The following is a 12,910-nucleotide window of genomic DNA, read 5'->3' on the forward strand; positions in this document are numbered from 1 at the left end:
ATCTTCCTACTCCCCAAAATCTCCTTCCCCTGGCTGACTATGTCCCAGTCCTCTCCTTCCTCCGACATCTGTTGAGACAACATGCTGATCTCTGCCTTCCACAACCCTCTGGAGAGGCCAAACCAGATCCTCCCACATCCCCAGGAGATCTAATTTATCTCCCCTACTCCCTCTATTTTTTCCAGTTCAACTCCTAGACTAGAGACAAGTTTTACACACCTACCCTCCTGACTTTTATGCTTTCATATGGGGGAATAATCACCTCTCATAATTTCACTCCTTCTAACCTCACACTTATTTTTCAGAATTCTACCTCACCATGATAATGATCCTACCTCAACGTCATCCTGATAAAATAACATGTCTAAATCAAAGGCACCTTTCCTTCTACCTCACCTGGGTCCTTAAATATGACAGTGCCATGTTTCCTCATATAACATCATGTCTCTTTGTTTGTCCAATCTGACATATGTACATTCACCAGTGAAGTTGTCCTGGCTAAAACACCTCGCGTTAGCATCTACCTGGGCATTAGCCATCATCCCATCGACTCCCCTAGGCTCCAGTACAGCGCCCCCTGCCAGCAGGAATTAGTTAAAGAGAGAAATCTTCGCCCTTTTTCATAATAATCATAAGACGGGATATGAAAGGGTTGTTGACCCAGACCGGACACTGTAGCCAGAAAAAGCCTCAGCCAGAATTAGGGAGCTTCTGTCTCCCCCACCTCTAGAGATTTACCTGTAACCCTATATTCCCCCACCCTTCAGAATCTGCCCCTGGCACCAAACGTGTGCCAATGAAATACCTGTGCATCTCTAATGGCCTTAGGGCACTGCCCTAAGCTTAGGCTACTTATATTCCCCCCACGCCACGTGTCCGCGAGAGAGATCGCCAGACTTCAGCGGCCCGCGTGCCAGTCCTCTCTCCGTGTTCTCAGAATAAAGGCCTCTTTTGTTTTATACTTCTCATCTTTTGGAAATATTTTTCATCTTTGGAAATAATCCTATCATCCACTATGCTCTTTTCTAACTTGTGTTAAGACATGATTATGAGTGGTCTTGTTTTGTTTTCTTTCTTCTTCTTTTACTAATAATGTCTCTCTGAGGTACAGTAATTGTCTAGCATACAAGGGCCCTAGGTTTGATCCTTATCACCTCAAGAAAGGAAGGAAAGTAGGAAGGGAGGGAAGAAAGAAAGAAAATAGAAATATTAAAGAAGAAGGTAGTATGATTGTTGTTATTGTTATACTGGGTTACAAACAATGCAAACCTAATGGGATTCTGTGGATTAAATAACGTAGTGTAATTTATACTTATAAACTGCTGTATTACGTCATGGAATAGCCAACACCTTCACCTTTACTGCTGTTTATGCTAATCTTGTCTAAGTACAGAAAGATCAGTGTCTTTGGAGTCTGCAACAGAAACTAGATGCTACCTTCAGTTTACCAGAATTGTCAAAGAGGAAAGAAATGAACACCCAAGTCTTAAAAAGTGACATGTACTGAAAGTTTAAAGACAACTTAAAAATATGTAAAAATATTCCTAGCCTCCCATGTTGCGCTTGAAGAATCCATAAGGAACCAAGCTGATATCTATCCCAAAATTAACAGTAACTTGGAAGAAATGTAATAATTGGAAAAAATAGGTAACAGGAAAATGGCACAATGTCCACAACTTAAGTGGTCTCATCAAAAACAGCAAAACACACAGAGAGAATAAAAATATGGCCTAATATTAACATTTAGAGGGGCAGGGGTTTAGCTCAGCATCATAAGTGCCTGCTTGGCAAACCAAGGTCGTGAGTTCAATTCCTGGTATATAAAAAAAAAAATTAACACCTGGGACCCCCATGATACTGAAGTACATTTAGAAAGTCAAAATCCACAGAACTCTGCCCTGCCTATGGGCCCTCCTGCACTCTGTAGCCCATGTGCTGAATGGCCTTAACTGTAAGAGATCAGAACTTTGAAAGTATATGTAAGATAAATCTCAAAGAGGGGGAGCACCCATCTGGACAAGAACATTGTTTACTTTGAGACTGGCCTCTACAGGGAGGAAATTATGAATTCATCAGTGACTCGTACTGCAGCCGTGGATTCCTCCTGAGACTTACACAGAGCTCCTGAGAAGGCCCGTGCTCTGCACGTGGTGCAGAGGTCGCGGAAACAGGGCCCAGAGGACAGCAGCAAGAGCGCCCTCATGGGCACCCACAGGCAGGTGATGCAGTGTCCATCACCCAGGAATTCCATGCAGCAGACACCACGCTGCTCCCTCAGCACTATCATTTCTCTCTCAGAGGATATAGGTACTTTACCAAGACAGTAAGAAGTATGTAGCAAGGGGGAGAGGAAGTCCAAACTCACATCAGTCAGGATCTATTAACTTTTATATTTAATTAGCCCATGCAGACAGTGAGCTATGGTATAAAAGGAAACAAAAGGAAACCCTGCTTACCTTTCTCTGCCTCAGTCCCCATCCTCCAGTTCCTCCCCAAAGCCAGATAATGTTTCCTATGTGTACACATGCTTGACTACACACACTCGGTTAAGCACACACCTGGTGGGGTGTGCAGAGGTCAGAGGTAGAGAACCTGGCTAGCATGCGCCAGGCCCTGGGTTCAATTCCTAGCACTGAGGAAAAGGAAAAGGACAAGGCAAATAAAAAAGGGAAAGAGACAGAAAGGCATAAGAAGTACTATATCCTTTTTCCAATACCTTGCTTTGCCTCAAAATGAACAACATTCACTCATCCAACCATTAAAACCGTCATTTACTGAGCACCCACTGAGTAGCAAGCATTGCTTGAGGAGCCCATACAAGGTGATCAGAACAGACAAAATTCTTGCCCTGGAGGAGAAGGTATCTCAGTGGTCCATTTTGCATTCCTATATAAATAACATGTTGTTACAATAGCTGCATATTCACTCCACTGTGAAGAGAGATGGTCTCCAACTCTAGATGGCATCATTTATGATTTTCAACCTTTCAGTGGTGCAAAAGGTACATGCATTTGGTAGAAACTGTACTTACAACTTTTCCCCAGACTAGCAATATTGGGTAAGATGCTGCGTCCCCTTCAAAGGTTGGTAGTAAACTACAATCCTAGTCAGTCAAGCGATTGCAAGAGAGAAAAAGGAATGTGTTACAGTGCTCTAGGGTGCTCAGGTAAGATCTCTGATACGTCAGGTGAAGCAGTGAATCTGTGTGTGTGTGTGTGTGTGTGTGTGTGTGTGTGTGTGCAAGAAGGGTGCTGAGGATCAAAGTCAGAATCTCACAAAAGTGAGACATATTCTATCTCTCTCTAGGCTTTACCCCAAACCTCAGATGCACTCCTGATATAATATTTCCAACTCAAAATGGGTTTATCCAGATAAACCAACACTCCTTGTAAAGATATCCAACACTCCTTGTAAATCCAGGAGCATCTGTGCATGCTACAGTTTAACCATCTTTTATTAATGAGCATTTGGTTGGTTTTCCACATAACAGATTCTTTTTTATAAATATGGGTCTTACAGCATTTTCTTTTTTTAAACAAACACTGTGGCTAAGCTCTGAACAGATGTTTAAAATATGTTATTCTACATCAACATTGTATTTTGAAAATATTTCACTGGATGACTTATTTTGCACTTACCAATATCCATAAAACCACATCAGAGAAGACATTCAATACAGATGTGCTTAACTAAGATTCTGGTTGATATTTGTAACAGTTTCACAGATTATGTTCTTGTTTCTAAGAGTCTCATAGGAAAATAAATAGCACAGTCAATTCATTTGCTTTACTTTGCAACTCTTAGGCATTATGGCAATTCTTCTGCCTAGTTTACAAAAGTAGTTTTAAAATTAACCTTGAAGTTTCTCGGGCTTTAAAGTTAGTGATTGTTTTACTAAAAGAAATAAGTTCTCGTTAAACAAGACAGAATTCACTTAGTTCATATAATTTCAAGTACAGATGTTGTAGGCTCTGTGTGTTCGCATGCATATGTTTATATGCACATGCACACAAGTGTGAGTGTTCATACATGGAAGCAAGAATTTATAGAATTGTCTCTGAAAAACTGCAGCTGAAGGAGCCACGCTGAGCCACCACTACACTAATCCAAGCTAAAAAATAAAAACATACCAAACACAGGAGCCTGTCCTGATTTATAGACAGTAACTGTCTGCATACTACGTGTGCCAGATCCTATGCTGTTGTAAATTCGTCTTCTATGAAAGCAACCCAATTTAAAGATGTGAAGACTCGAGACTTTGAGACACATCAATAGTTCATCATGGTCATTCAGTCCTCAAGTAGCAGAGTTGAATGTAAACATAGTCTCAGCTTTTATAACTGTAATACTATGCTATTGTTGACTTTAAAAGGACTCTAATATTAAGCACCAGCTTATAAATCATTTGCTACTCATTTTATGTCGATCACAGGACAACATATCATGTAGGATGTATGCAGGCGAATTTATGGTTCAACTCGTGTATATTTAACTCTATACCTGCCCACTTTCCCAAAGCAGGAGGGGTGAGTAACAACATGAGCCCTGGGGTGATCCTGCCTAGATCCAAATCCCAGCACAATCAAGGCTAGCAGCAGACACTGAACTAATCTCACTTCATTTCTCTTCATCTACTGAGTGGGGCCTGACATTCCTGTTGGCTGCATGTTTTAGAGAATGATGTAGGTAAATACTGAAAATAGCATCCACCCTATACTTGGGAGCACCATAACAAAATCTAAACCACAAAGACTTCAGGTCAGCACCTGGAGTTCAGACACCACACGCAGGAAAGGCCAACTACAAAGCTTCGTTGCAAGGAGAAAATTCAGAACCACGTTCAGCTGAGGCACTCCACAGCACCCACCTCAGCCTCACCCAGCCCAGACTGGCCCCCGGCAGCCTCAGATGCCCATTTGTTGCTGACCCTCAGGTGCTAGGGCCAAGAGTCACAGCTCCTGTGGGCAGGATACATGGAAACCGGGGCAGCCTCGGTGAATCAGACCTCTCAGCCTCAGAGGAAGCTGCCGATAGATGACTGAGTGCCCGTGTGGGAGGGGAGAGCTTTGAAACGGAAATTGTTCACCCATTTTAGGACTGCATGAGACTGAAAGGCATCAGAGTTGAGGACCAGGTTGGAACAAGCCCAAAGTCCCGTCTCTTGGTCTTCCAGAGCTACTAGTTTTGTGAACTTTTAATGCCAACAAGATACCAAATTCCCTTGGTGAAGTTATTTTTACCTGCTCATGGCAAGAATAAAACCAAACTGGACTTCCTAGGCCAACAAAAAGATTGCAGAAGCACCCTTTTTCTGGTGTGGTTTTTTGAGACAGAGTCTTTCCAAGTAGTGCAGGCTTGCCTTGAACTCACTTTATAGCCAAGCAATCCTCCTGCCTCAGCCTTCCAAGTGCTGGCATTATACACTTCACCACCACGCCAGGCCACAGAAGTACTCTTTGAAGGCTACCTGTGGCCAGCTCTTCTTTTTGGTTCATATAGTTCAGCTCCAGTTTTGAGCGGTCATGGCATGGTGCAGGGGGCACACATGGAGGATGATCAGTGTAAGTCTTGATTGGCCTAGTGTACTCACATCACCACATGCAGAACGGATCACCTGTATCTCAAGAGTGCAGCCAAATACCAGTCATTTGGCAGACTTCACATACTATTCAAGTGATTCCTTTCTCCATGTGAATTAATGAAGTGGAGGATGGCAAAGTCCACCGCAGGCTCTGCAGCAGGCTTTCCTCAGGTGTGTGGCTAGAGAGAACCTTCACTCCTTCAAAAGCTGTCACCAAGCAAGGCTGTAGCAGGAGGGGCTCCTACAAGCAGGCTGGTATGACTTCCCTGGGGATCAGCCTTCCTCTGTGAAGGCAGAGAGCAGTGTGCAGGCTGGCAACTCTGCAAGGGTGAGGCACAAAGGCGTTCTTTAGAGTGAGAGTGGCCTCTGACCCTGGTCATAGATTGTGGGATGGAGAGAGTGTAGCACTTGGCACTTCTGCCTGCAGAGAAGTCCTCGGGGCTCAGTGGCAGAGGCTGAAAGCTGCAATTAAAGCCCTGATGCACCTGCCCTCAGAAAAAGAGGCCTGCTCAGGTAAAGGACCCAGTGTGTGCCCCCATTTCTCATTGTCCCTCTCCCTGGCATTAGCATCTAAAGAGACCAAGGTTATAAGCCTGGTGGGGTTGGAGATGTGAAGGGAGTGAAAGCAAAGGCAAGCAAAAAGCCACTTGAGGAAGCTCTGAGAAGTATGGTTTAGATAAAGAGATACTTGAACCCACCCCCAGAAGCCTGCATTTAACATGGATGAGAGACCTGCCCGTTCTTTGATGCAGCCAGCAGGGTCCCTCCTCTGTCAAGCTCTGGGTGAGGCAGCCCTGCCTATCTGCACCAGGGGAGGTGGAGGTTTCCTTGGGGCCTCTGGAGCTAAGAAAACCGGGTTGGTGGTGCTGTCCCTACCCTTCATCTTCTCCTACTCCTGTCTGTTAAAATGGGGTTCCTGTGGGCCCAGTTGCTGCTTCTTGGGCCTTGATCCTCTGAATGATGTATTTGGGAAAAGGCTGCAAAAACTGAGACTTTCAGCTGCCTGTGGGGTGGTTTGGAAAATCAAATTCAGCACCTTCCTCACTCAGGCCTGCCACAGAGGGCACGCAGTGGCCCTAGACCCACGCAAGGCTGAGCCTTGGAAATGGTCATGAGATACAGCTGAGGTTGGATACGAGAAATAAACTAGGTAGAAAAGAAAACAAGAAACCAAGAGTTTGAAATTGTACTTTTAAAGAAAAACTGCTTTAGAACACAAGCCTGGTGTATTTTTTTCCCCTTCTCCTGTAAATGTGTCTGTCATTTCCTTTTCAGCTGAGAATTGCCCTTTACTTCTAGCCCAGAAAGCAGCAGACAGCTTATCTAAGGCATATCTCCACCTCCAGCCTGTGTGGACAGCCTGCCCTATAACCCAGCAGTGAGCTTGTAAATCTGTCTGTGATCACCCATGATGCACGTGGCCTTCAAATGTGTGCCCCACCCCAGCTGTGTGAGCACCTCCCCTCTGCTCCTGTGGGCATCCTCCTTCCTCCAATACATCCTTCTAGTCTTCTTTTTTGACACTGAAAATTCATCTTCCATGATGGGATTCAGTGAATCTACACCCTTATTGTAACAGATGATTAAGTTCCTCATTTCAGCCTAGGAGGCCTTCAGACTCAGCCCAGGACACAGTCACAGCTTTGTGCAATATAGTGAGCACTTTAGATCTTGATTCATAGACCGCACCTGTAAATATTCTTCAGGAGAGGGAAGTATATCCTCACACAACTTGGAAATTTTTGCTGACCCCCAAAATGTGCACAGTGGATGTCTGTGAGGTCCAGCTGACAACCCCAACAGAAACAGCTGGGGGGAAAATTGTCAACTGTTTCTTGGAGAAAGGAGTAATATCTAGAATATATAAAGAACTCAAAAAAGTTAGACTCCCCTAAATAAAAGACCTAATTAAAAAATGGGTTAGTGAAATAAACAGACACTTCTCAGAAGTACAATTGGTAAATAAATATGTGAAAAAATGTCCAGCATCTCTGTCCAGAAGAGAAACGCAAATTAAAACAACACTAGGATTTCATCTTATAACCGAAAGAACTGCCATCATCAAGAGGTCAAGTGCTGGAGCAGCTTTTTAGAAAAGGAATCTGTGGGGAGCCGCCTGACCGGTCCCCTAAGATGGTGCCCATTTCCTGCTTCCGGGTTCTTCCCGGCCCAAACAAGCCCGCCAAATTGCCACGTCTGCCCAGCTACCGATGACGCTAGCCTATTAGCTTGCTGGGCTTGCTTTGCTATGATTGGATGCTGTTTTCCCTTATAAGAGACTGACCCTGCCCCTAACGGGCAGAAGAGGAACCAACGTTGAGGGTGGCGGACCTTGTTAGGTCCGGTTCGCTGTACGCAATAAACTTTGAGAGCTGATCCTGCTTGAGTCTGGCCTCCTGTCTCCCGCGGCTCTGGTCATCTGGTGGCCCGTACGGGGACAAAAGGCTCAGCGACGTGCCTCTTTGGCCGGGAGGTGCGATTGCTGTCACCTGCGGTACGACGGAGGACCTGGCCCAATAACAACGGAAGGCCCTGAGCGCCTCTTCTCTTCACCCTGATCAGATACGTGAGATACAGCGGTTCCCGGGACAGGTGAGTACTGGATCACCTGGGTTGGGTGGACGCACCTAACAGATTTTGAGTGCCATGCGAGTGGACGCCGGTTTTTTTTTTTTTTTCTTTTTCTTTTTTCCCTTTGCATCTGTTTTGCTTTCGCTTCGCTAATATGGGCAACGCTGCTCGCAAGCCCCTTGCCGATTCCCTAAGGGTCTTACTGCGGACCCGAGGCATCTACATGAACCGGGTCACCTTCTCGAGGTTCCTGGACCATATCAATGATATTGCCCCCTGGTTTTGGCCCACGGGCTCACTAACTCTCCCATCGTGGGAAAAGCTGGGAGGAGACCTTAGATGTGCCCAGGAGAGGGGTCTCTTAGACCCTATGGTTCTACCCCTATGGGAGATGATTAGAGCTTGCCTAACGGATGAGCAGATCCCCGGACTTCATACAGCCCGACAGGCTTTTGATAAAGCTCGATCGGAATGCTCAGAGGAGTCCGGAGCCACTGCCGATTGTGGGTCTCCGGAGGACCTTCAGGGCTCTAATTCTGATTCTGATTCGGAAGGTTCAAAAGAGGAGGTTGTCTTCGCTAAACAGGACCCTCCTGCACAGCTTAAAGAGGAATTCAGGGCTCGGGAAGATAAAAAGGGGAACCAAACACCACCCTGCTCGAGCTACTCCGCCTTACGGGAGGAGCTTAAGCCCTTCCGCCCTTTGGCAAGTTTGCGACCCACGATCACCCCCTTCAGGGCGCCAGGCCCCACTGCACCGCCATGGCCGGAAGAGGAGTTGCTCCCTGGGCTGCCACCTCCACCCATGGCCGCCAGAGGGCGCCCACAACCTATGGCACCGCCCTGGTTAAAGGGAGAGCTACTTCCTGGGTTGCCTTCTGCGCCCCCATCTGGGGAGGGAGGAGGACGTTCCTTCCACCAGAGGGTATGGTCGCGGCTTCCCTTTGAGTGTTCCGGTCTCCATGCATTCCCAGTACAAGTAGGAGGCAGGGGAGGAGGAGGATATTATGAGCCCTTAGAAATTAAACAACTTAAAGCTATCAAGGACGCAGTTTCAGCTTATGGGCCCAATGCGCCATTTACCATGGCGCTTTTAGAGGCATTGGCAGGTCTGCTTTTAACTCCTGGAGATTGGACCCAGCTGGCACGTGCCTGCCTCTCCCCCGGACAATATTTAGATTGGAAGTCCTGGAATGAGGAATTCTGTGTAGAGCAGGCGGCAGCCAACAGGGAAAATAACCAGAGAGAGTGGAACAGGGATATGCTATTAGGGCGAGGAGCCTTTGAGGAAGATCAAACTCAATACCCTCGCCAGGTTTATGAACAAATTAGCCTCCAGGCCTGGAGACGGCTGGCTGGAAAGGGAGAACATACGGGTCACCTTACAAAAATTATACAAGGGCAGGGAGAGCCATTTTCAGACTTTGTGGCCCGCATGCTTGAGGCCGCTAACAGGATTTTTCCAGATGCTGAGGCGGCTCACCCTCTCATAAAACAATTGATTTTTGAACAGTGCACTAAGGAGTGCCGTGATGTCCTAAGAACTAACAAAAATAGGTCCTTAGAAGAGTGGACACGCCTGTGCCATGAATTGGGTGGCCTGGTAACTAATCACGGGCTCGCCGCCGCCATGGTCGCTGCCCTTCAAGGCGCCGCCAACGGAGGCAAGCCCCCGGCAAAGGGCAATAAAAGTAAAAACAACACCTCTTGTTTTGGCTGTGGCCAAACAGGACACGTCAAACGTAATTGTCCTAATAGACAGATTAGGCAAGGAGGAGCTCTTGGCCCTGAACGTGTCTAGATTCCTGGGCGATTCTCCGGTGTACGTTTCAAGGGACCATAGATAATCAATTCCCAAAAGACCCACTACTTCAGTTTATTACAGTACACCCTGTGATTTTTCCCAAGGTTACATCCGCATACCCCATAACTGGAGCTCCAATAATCTTCACGGATGGCTCCAAATCAGGCATAGGCGCATATGTGGTTATGGGTCAAGAGCCAAAAACTATCCAATTCACTCCAGACCAACCTCAGGTGGTCGAGCTCCAGATAATACAGGAAGTCTTACGTCGCTTCCCAGGCGACGTTAACCTCCTGTCAGACTCCAAATATGTGGTAAATGCTCGCCAAGTTTTGGAGATGGCAGGTCCCATCAAACCCTCTTCGACGGTAGCCTCCATATTCCGAGGTATTCAACATCTACTATGGAGTAGGACCTCAAAAATGTTCATTTCACATATCAGAGCTCACACTAACCTACCTGGACCCTTGGCGGAAGGTAATGCCTTGGCGGACTTGGCCACGCGCCCAGTATGGATCTTCACCTTTCCCAGTCCTCTAGAATCGGCCCAAAAATTCCACTCTCAGTTCCATGTTAATGCCCGCATCCTTGTGGCGCGCTTTAACATCACGAGAGCACAAGCACGAGACATAGTACGACATTGTCCGGCCTGTGTGATCTCTTCACCTCAACAATCTATTGGTGTTAACCCGAGAGGACTGCGCCCCAATCATATTTGGCAAATGGATGTTACACACATCCCAGAATTCGGAAAACTCAAATATGTACATGTTTCGGTTGACACCGCTTCTCAGGTTATGTTTGCTTCGGCAGAACCTGGAGAAAGGGCCACCCATGCTATTAATCATTGTCTTGCAGCCTGGGCTGCTTGGGGAAAGCCCAATATATTAAAAACAGACAATGGTCCTGCTTACACCAGCAAAACTTTTGTAACATTCTGTCAACAAATGGATGTTGTCCTTAAGCATGGCATTCCATATAACCCTCAAGGACAAGGCATCATTGAACGGGCACATCGGACACTCAAGGGTGTCTTACAAAAGCAAAAAGAGGGGATAGGCCACGGCCTAACGCCCAAAGGAAGAATATCATTGGCACTCTTTACCATAAATTTTCTCAATTTAAACCACAATAATCATTCCCCTGCCATGGAACATAGCAATCCATCCCCAACCGACAAAGGGCTGGTTAGATGGAAAGATGTCCTTACAGGACAATGAAGGGCCCGGATCCAGTGGTTAGTTGGACCCGAGGTGCGGTTTGTGTCTTCCCACAGGAACCAGGTCGCGAGCCGCTATGGGTCCCGGAAAGATTGACGCGAGCAGTAAACTCCCCACCAGTTCTTGATAAAGCACAGGAGGATAAGCCCGCGGACACAAGTCAACTCGACCCTTCTGGGACCGACGCTCAGCGCCCGAGACCATCTACAAACTAAAATGTCTGGTTTGGAGTTTTTTCTATTCTGTGGGTTCCTATTAATCACCCCTGTGATATGCTCAGATTCCACAGAACCACCACAATATCTTTGGGGTCCTTGGCACCACCCGCCCACATTGGCACCTTTTTCGGCGGCCTTGCCCGCCTCACCCAGGGTTTACACCATCAATCAAACAGTCCTTGATTATGACCCACCCGCTTAACTCCGGTCGACCCTCCATTTCTCTTCCTTCTGTCCCACGATTACCTCTTTTTGGATCCTAATTGCCATGGCTATCCTAGTAAGGCTTGTTATCAAATGCTTGTTAGACCGCCTTATGCAAACCCAGCAACAGGTCAAGGTCACGGCTATGGCAGCCATGCAAATGGCAGCGGGCGGCCCATCGGGTCGACAGGCTGCCGCATATCTCCTTCATGTCGCAGAACATCAGTTATAAAAGCTGAGTGGGCAAGCCAATGACGGGTAAGACGGGAGACGTCCTCCCGGTCAACCTAAGATAGGCTCCACTCAGATATATATGGCCTTTAAGGCCAGGGGTCCCTCCTGGAGCCAAATTATTGGCATTGAGATGCGAGACCAAGGGTACTGCAGTGCCATCCGCCTCAAAGGTTGGGGGGAAGGCATGAATGAATGTCTATATGCATCCAGGTTCAGTTCACATATGCCTGGCCCTGCAAAAAAATGAACCACTCACCCTGAGCATGGTCCTACCGGGGGGATATGCACAAAACGAGGTGATGCACAGCAGGGTATAGACCTCTACATTCTCTCATGCCTCGGCCTACAAAGTAGACCCGCTCCAAGGTGTCCAACAATAACAAGATTATAAACACCCTAGAGGGACCCACATGACATCACATTTTCAAATAAATAAAAAAGGGGGAGATGTGGGGAGCCGCCTGACCGGTCCGCTAAGATGGCGCCCATTTCCTGCTTCCAGGTTCTTCCCGGCCCGAACAAGCCCGCCAAATTGCCACATCTGCCCAGCTACCGATGACGCTAGCCTATTAGCTTGCTGGGCTTGCTTTGCTATGATTGGATGCTGTTTTCCCTTATAAGAGACTGACCCTGCCCCTAACGGGCAGAAGAGGAACCAACGTTGAGGGTGGCGGACCTTGTTAGGTCCGGTTCGCTGTAGGCAATAAACTTTGAGAGCTGATCCTGCTCGAGTCTGGCCTCCTGTCTCCCGCGGCTCCGGTCAGGAATCCTATACTGTTGGTGCAAAAGTAAGAATATTACTCTGCAATAAAGAAGAGAGAGGGATGCATGAAGGAGGGTAGAGGTGGGTGAGCATGTTATAATAGGCAGCTGCTTTAGTTAGAAATATTATGGGCAGTGAGACAGGGCTATGTCCTTGAAGGAGCCAGTGCAGAAGCCCAGATACCTTGCAACTATTAGGAAGACAGACACCATCTGCTGTGGGTCAGGCCTCCAGACAAAAGATCAAACAAATGCCATATCTTAAGGACTGATATTCTAAATAGCTCCCTAACACCCTGAGGAAGTCAGGAGTCAC

General features: G+C 46.9%; 1 protein-coding gene across 2 annotated transcripts in view; it reads left to right on the forward strand.

The window, feature by feature from the left end:
* Nucleotides 1-12,553, forward strand: part of LOC106025863 (endogenous retrovirus group K member 113 Gag polyprotein) — a 104,474-nt gene extending 91,921 nt beyond the window's left edge. Inside the window, exons 5-7 of one of the 2 annotated variants that reach the window (XR_010050058.1) lie at nucleotides 6,857-8,173; nucleotides 11,233-11,394; nucleotides 12,335-12,553. Coding sequence is in view for 1 of the 2 variants with exons in the window: in XM_063256967.1 (XP_063113037.1) it covers nucleotides 8,307-9,953 (1,647 nt within the window). In the remaining variant the exon portion in view is untranslated. Of the gene's footprint in view, nucleotides 1-6,856; nucleotides 8,174-8,214; nucleotides 11,395-12,334 lie in introns of those variants that run through there. The other variant, XM_063256967.1, reaches the window with a different exon arrangement.
* The last annotated feature ends 357 nt before the right edge of the window (nucleotides 12,554-12,910 follow it).

This window comes from Cavia porcellus, unplaced genomic scaffold, assembly GCF_034190915.1.
Source record: "Cavia porcellus strain 051 isolate PalLab524CR breed Dunkin Hartley unplaced genomic scaffold, mCavPor4.1 scaffold_10, whole genome shotgun sequence".
Classification (NCBI taxonomy): domain Eukaryota; kingdom Metazoa; phylum Chordata; class Mammalia; order Rodentia; family Caviidae; genus Cavia; species Cavia porcellus.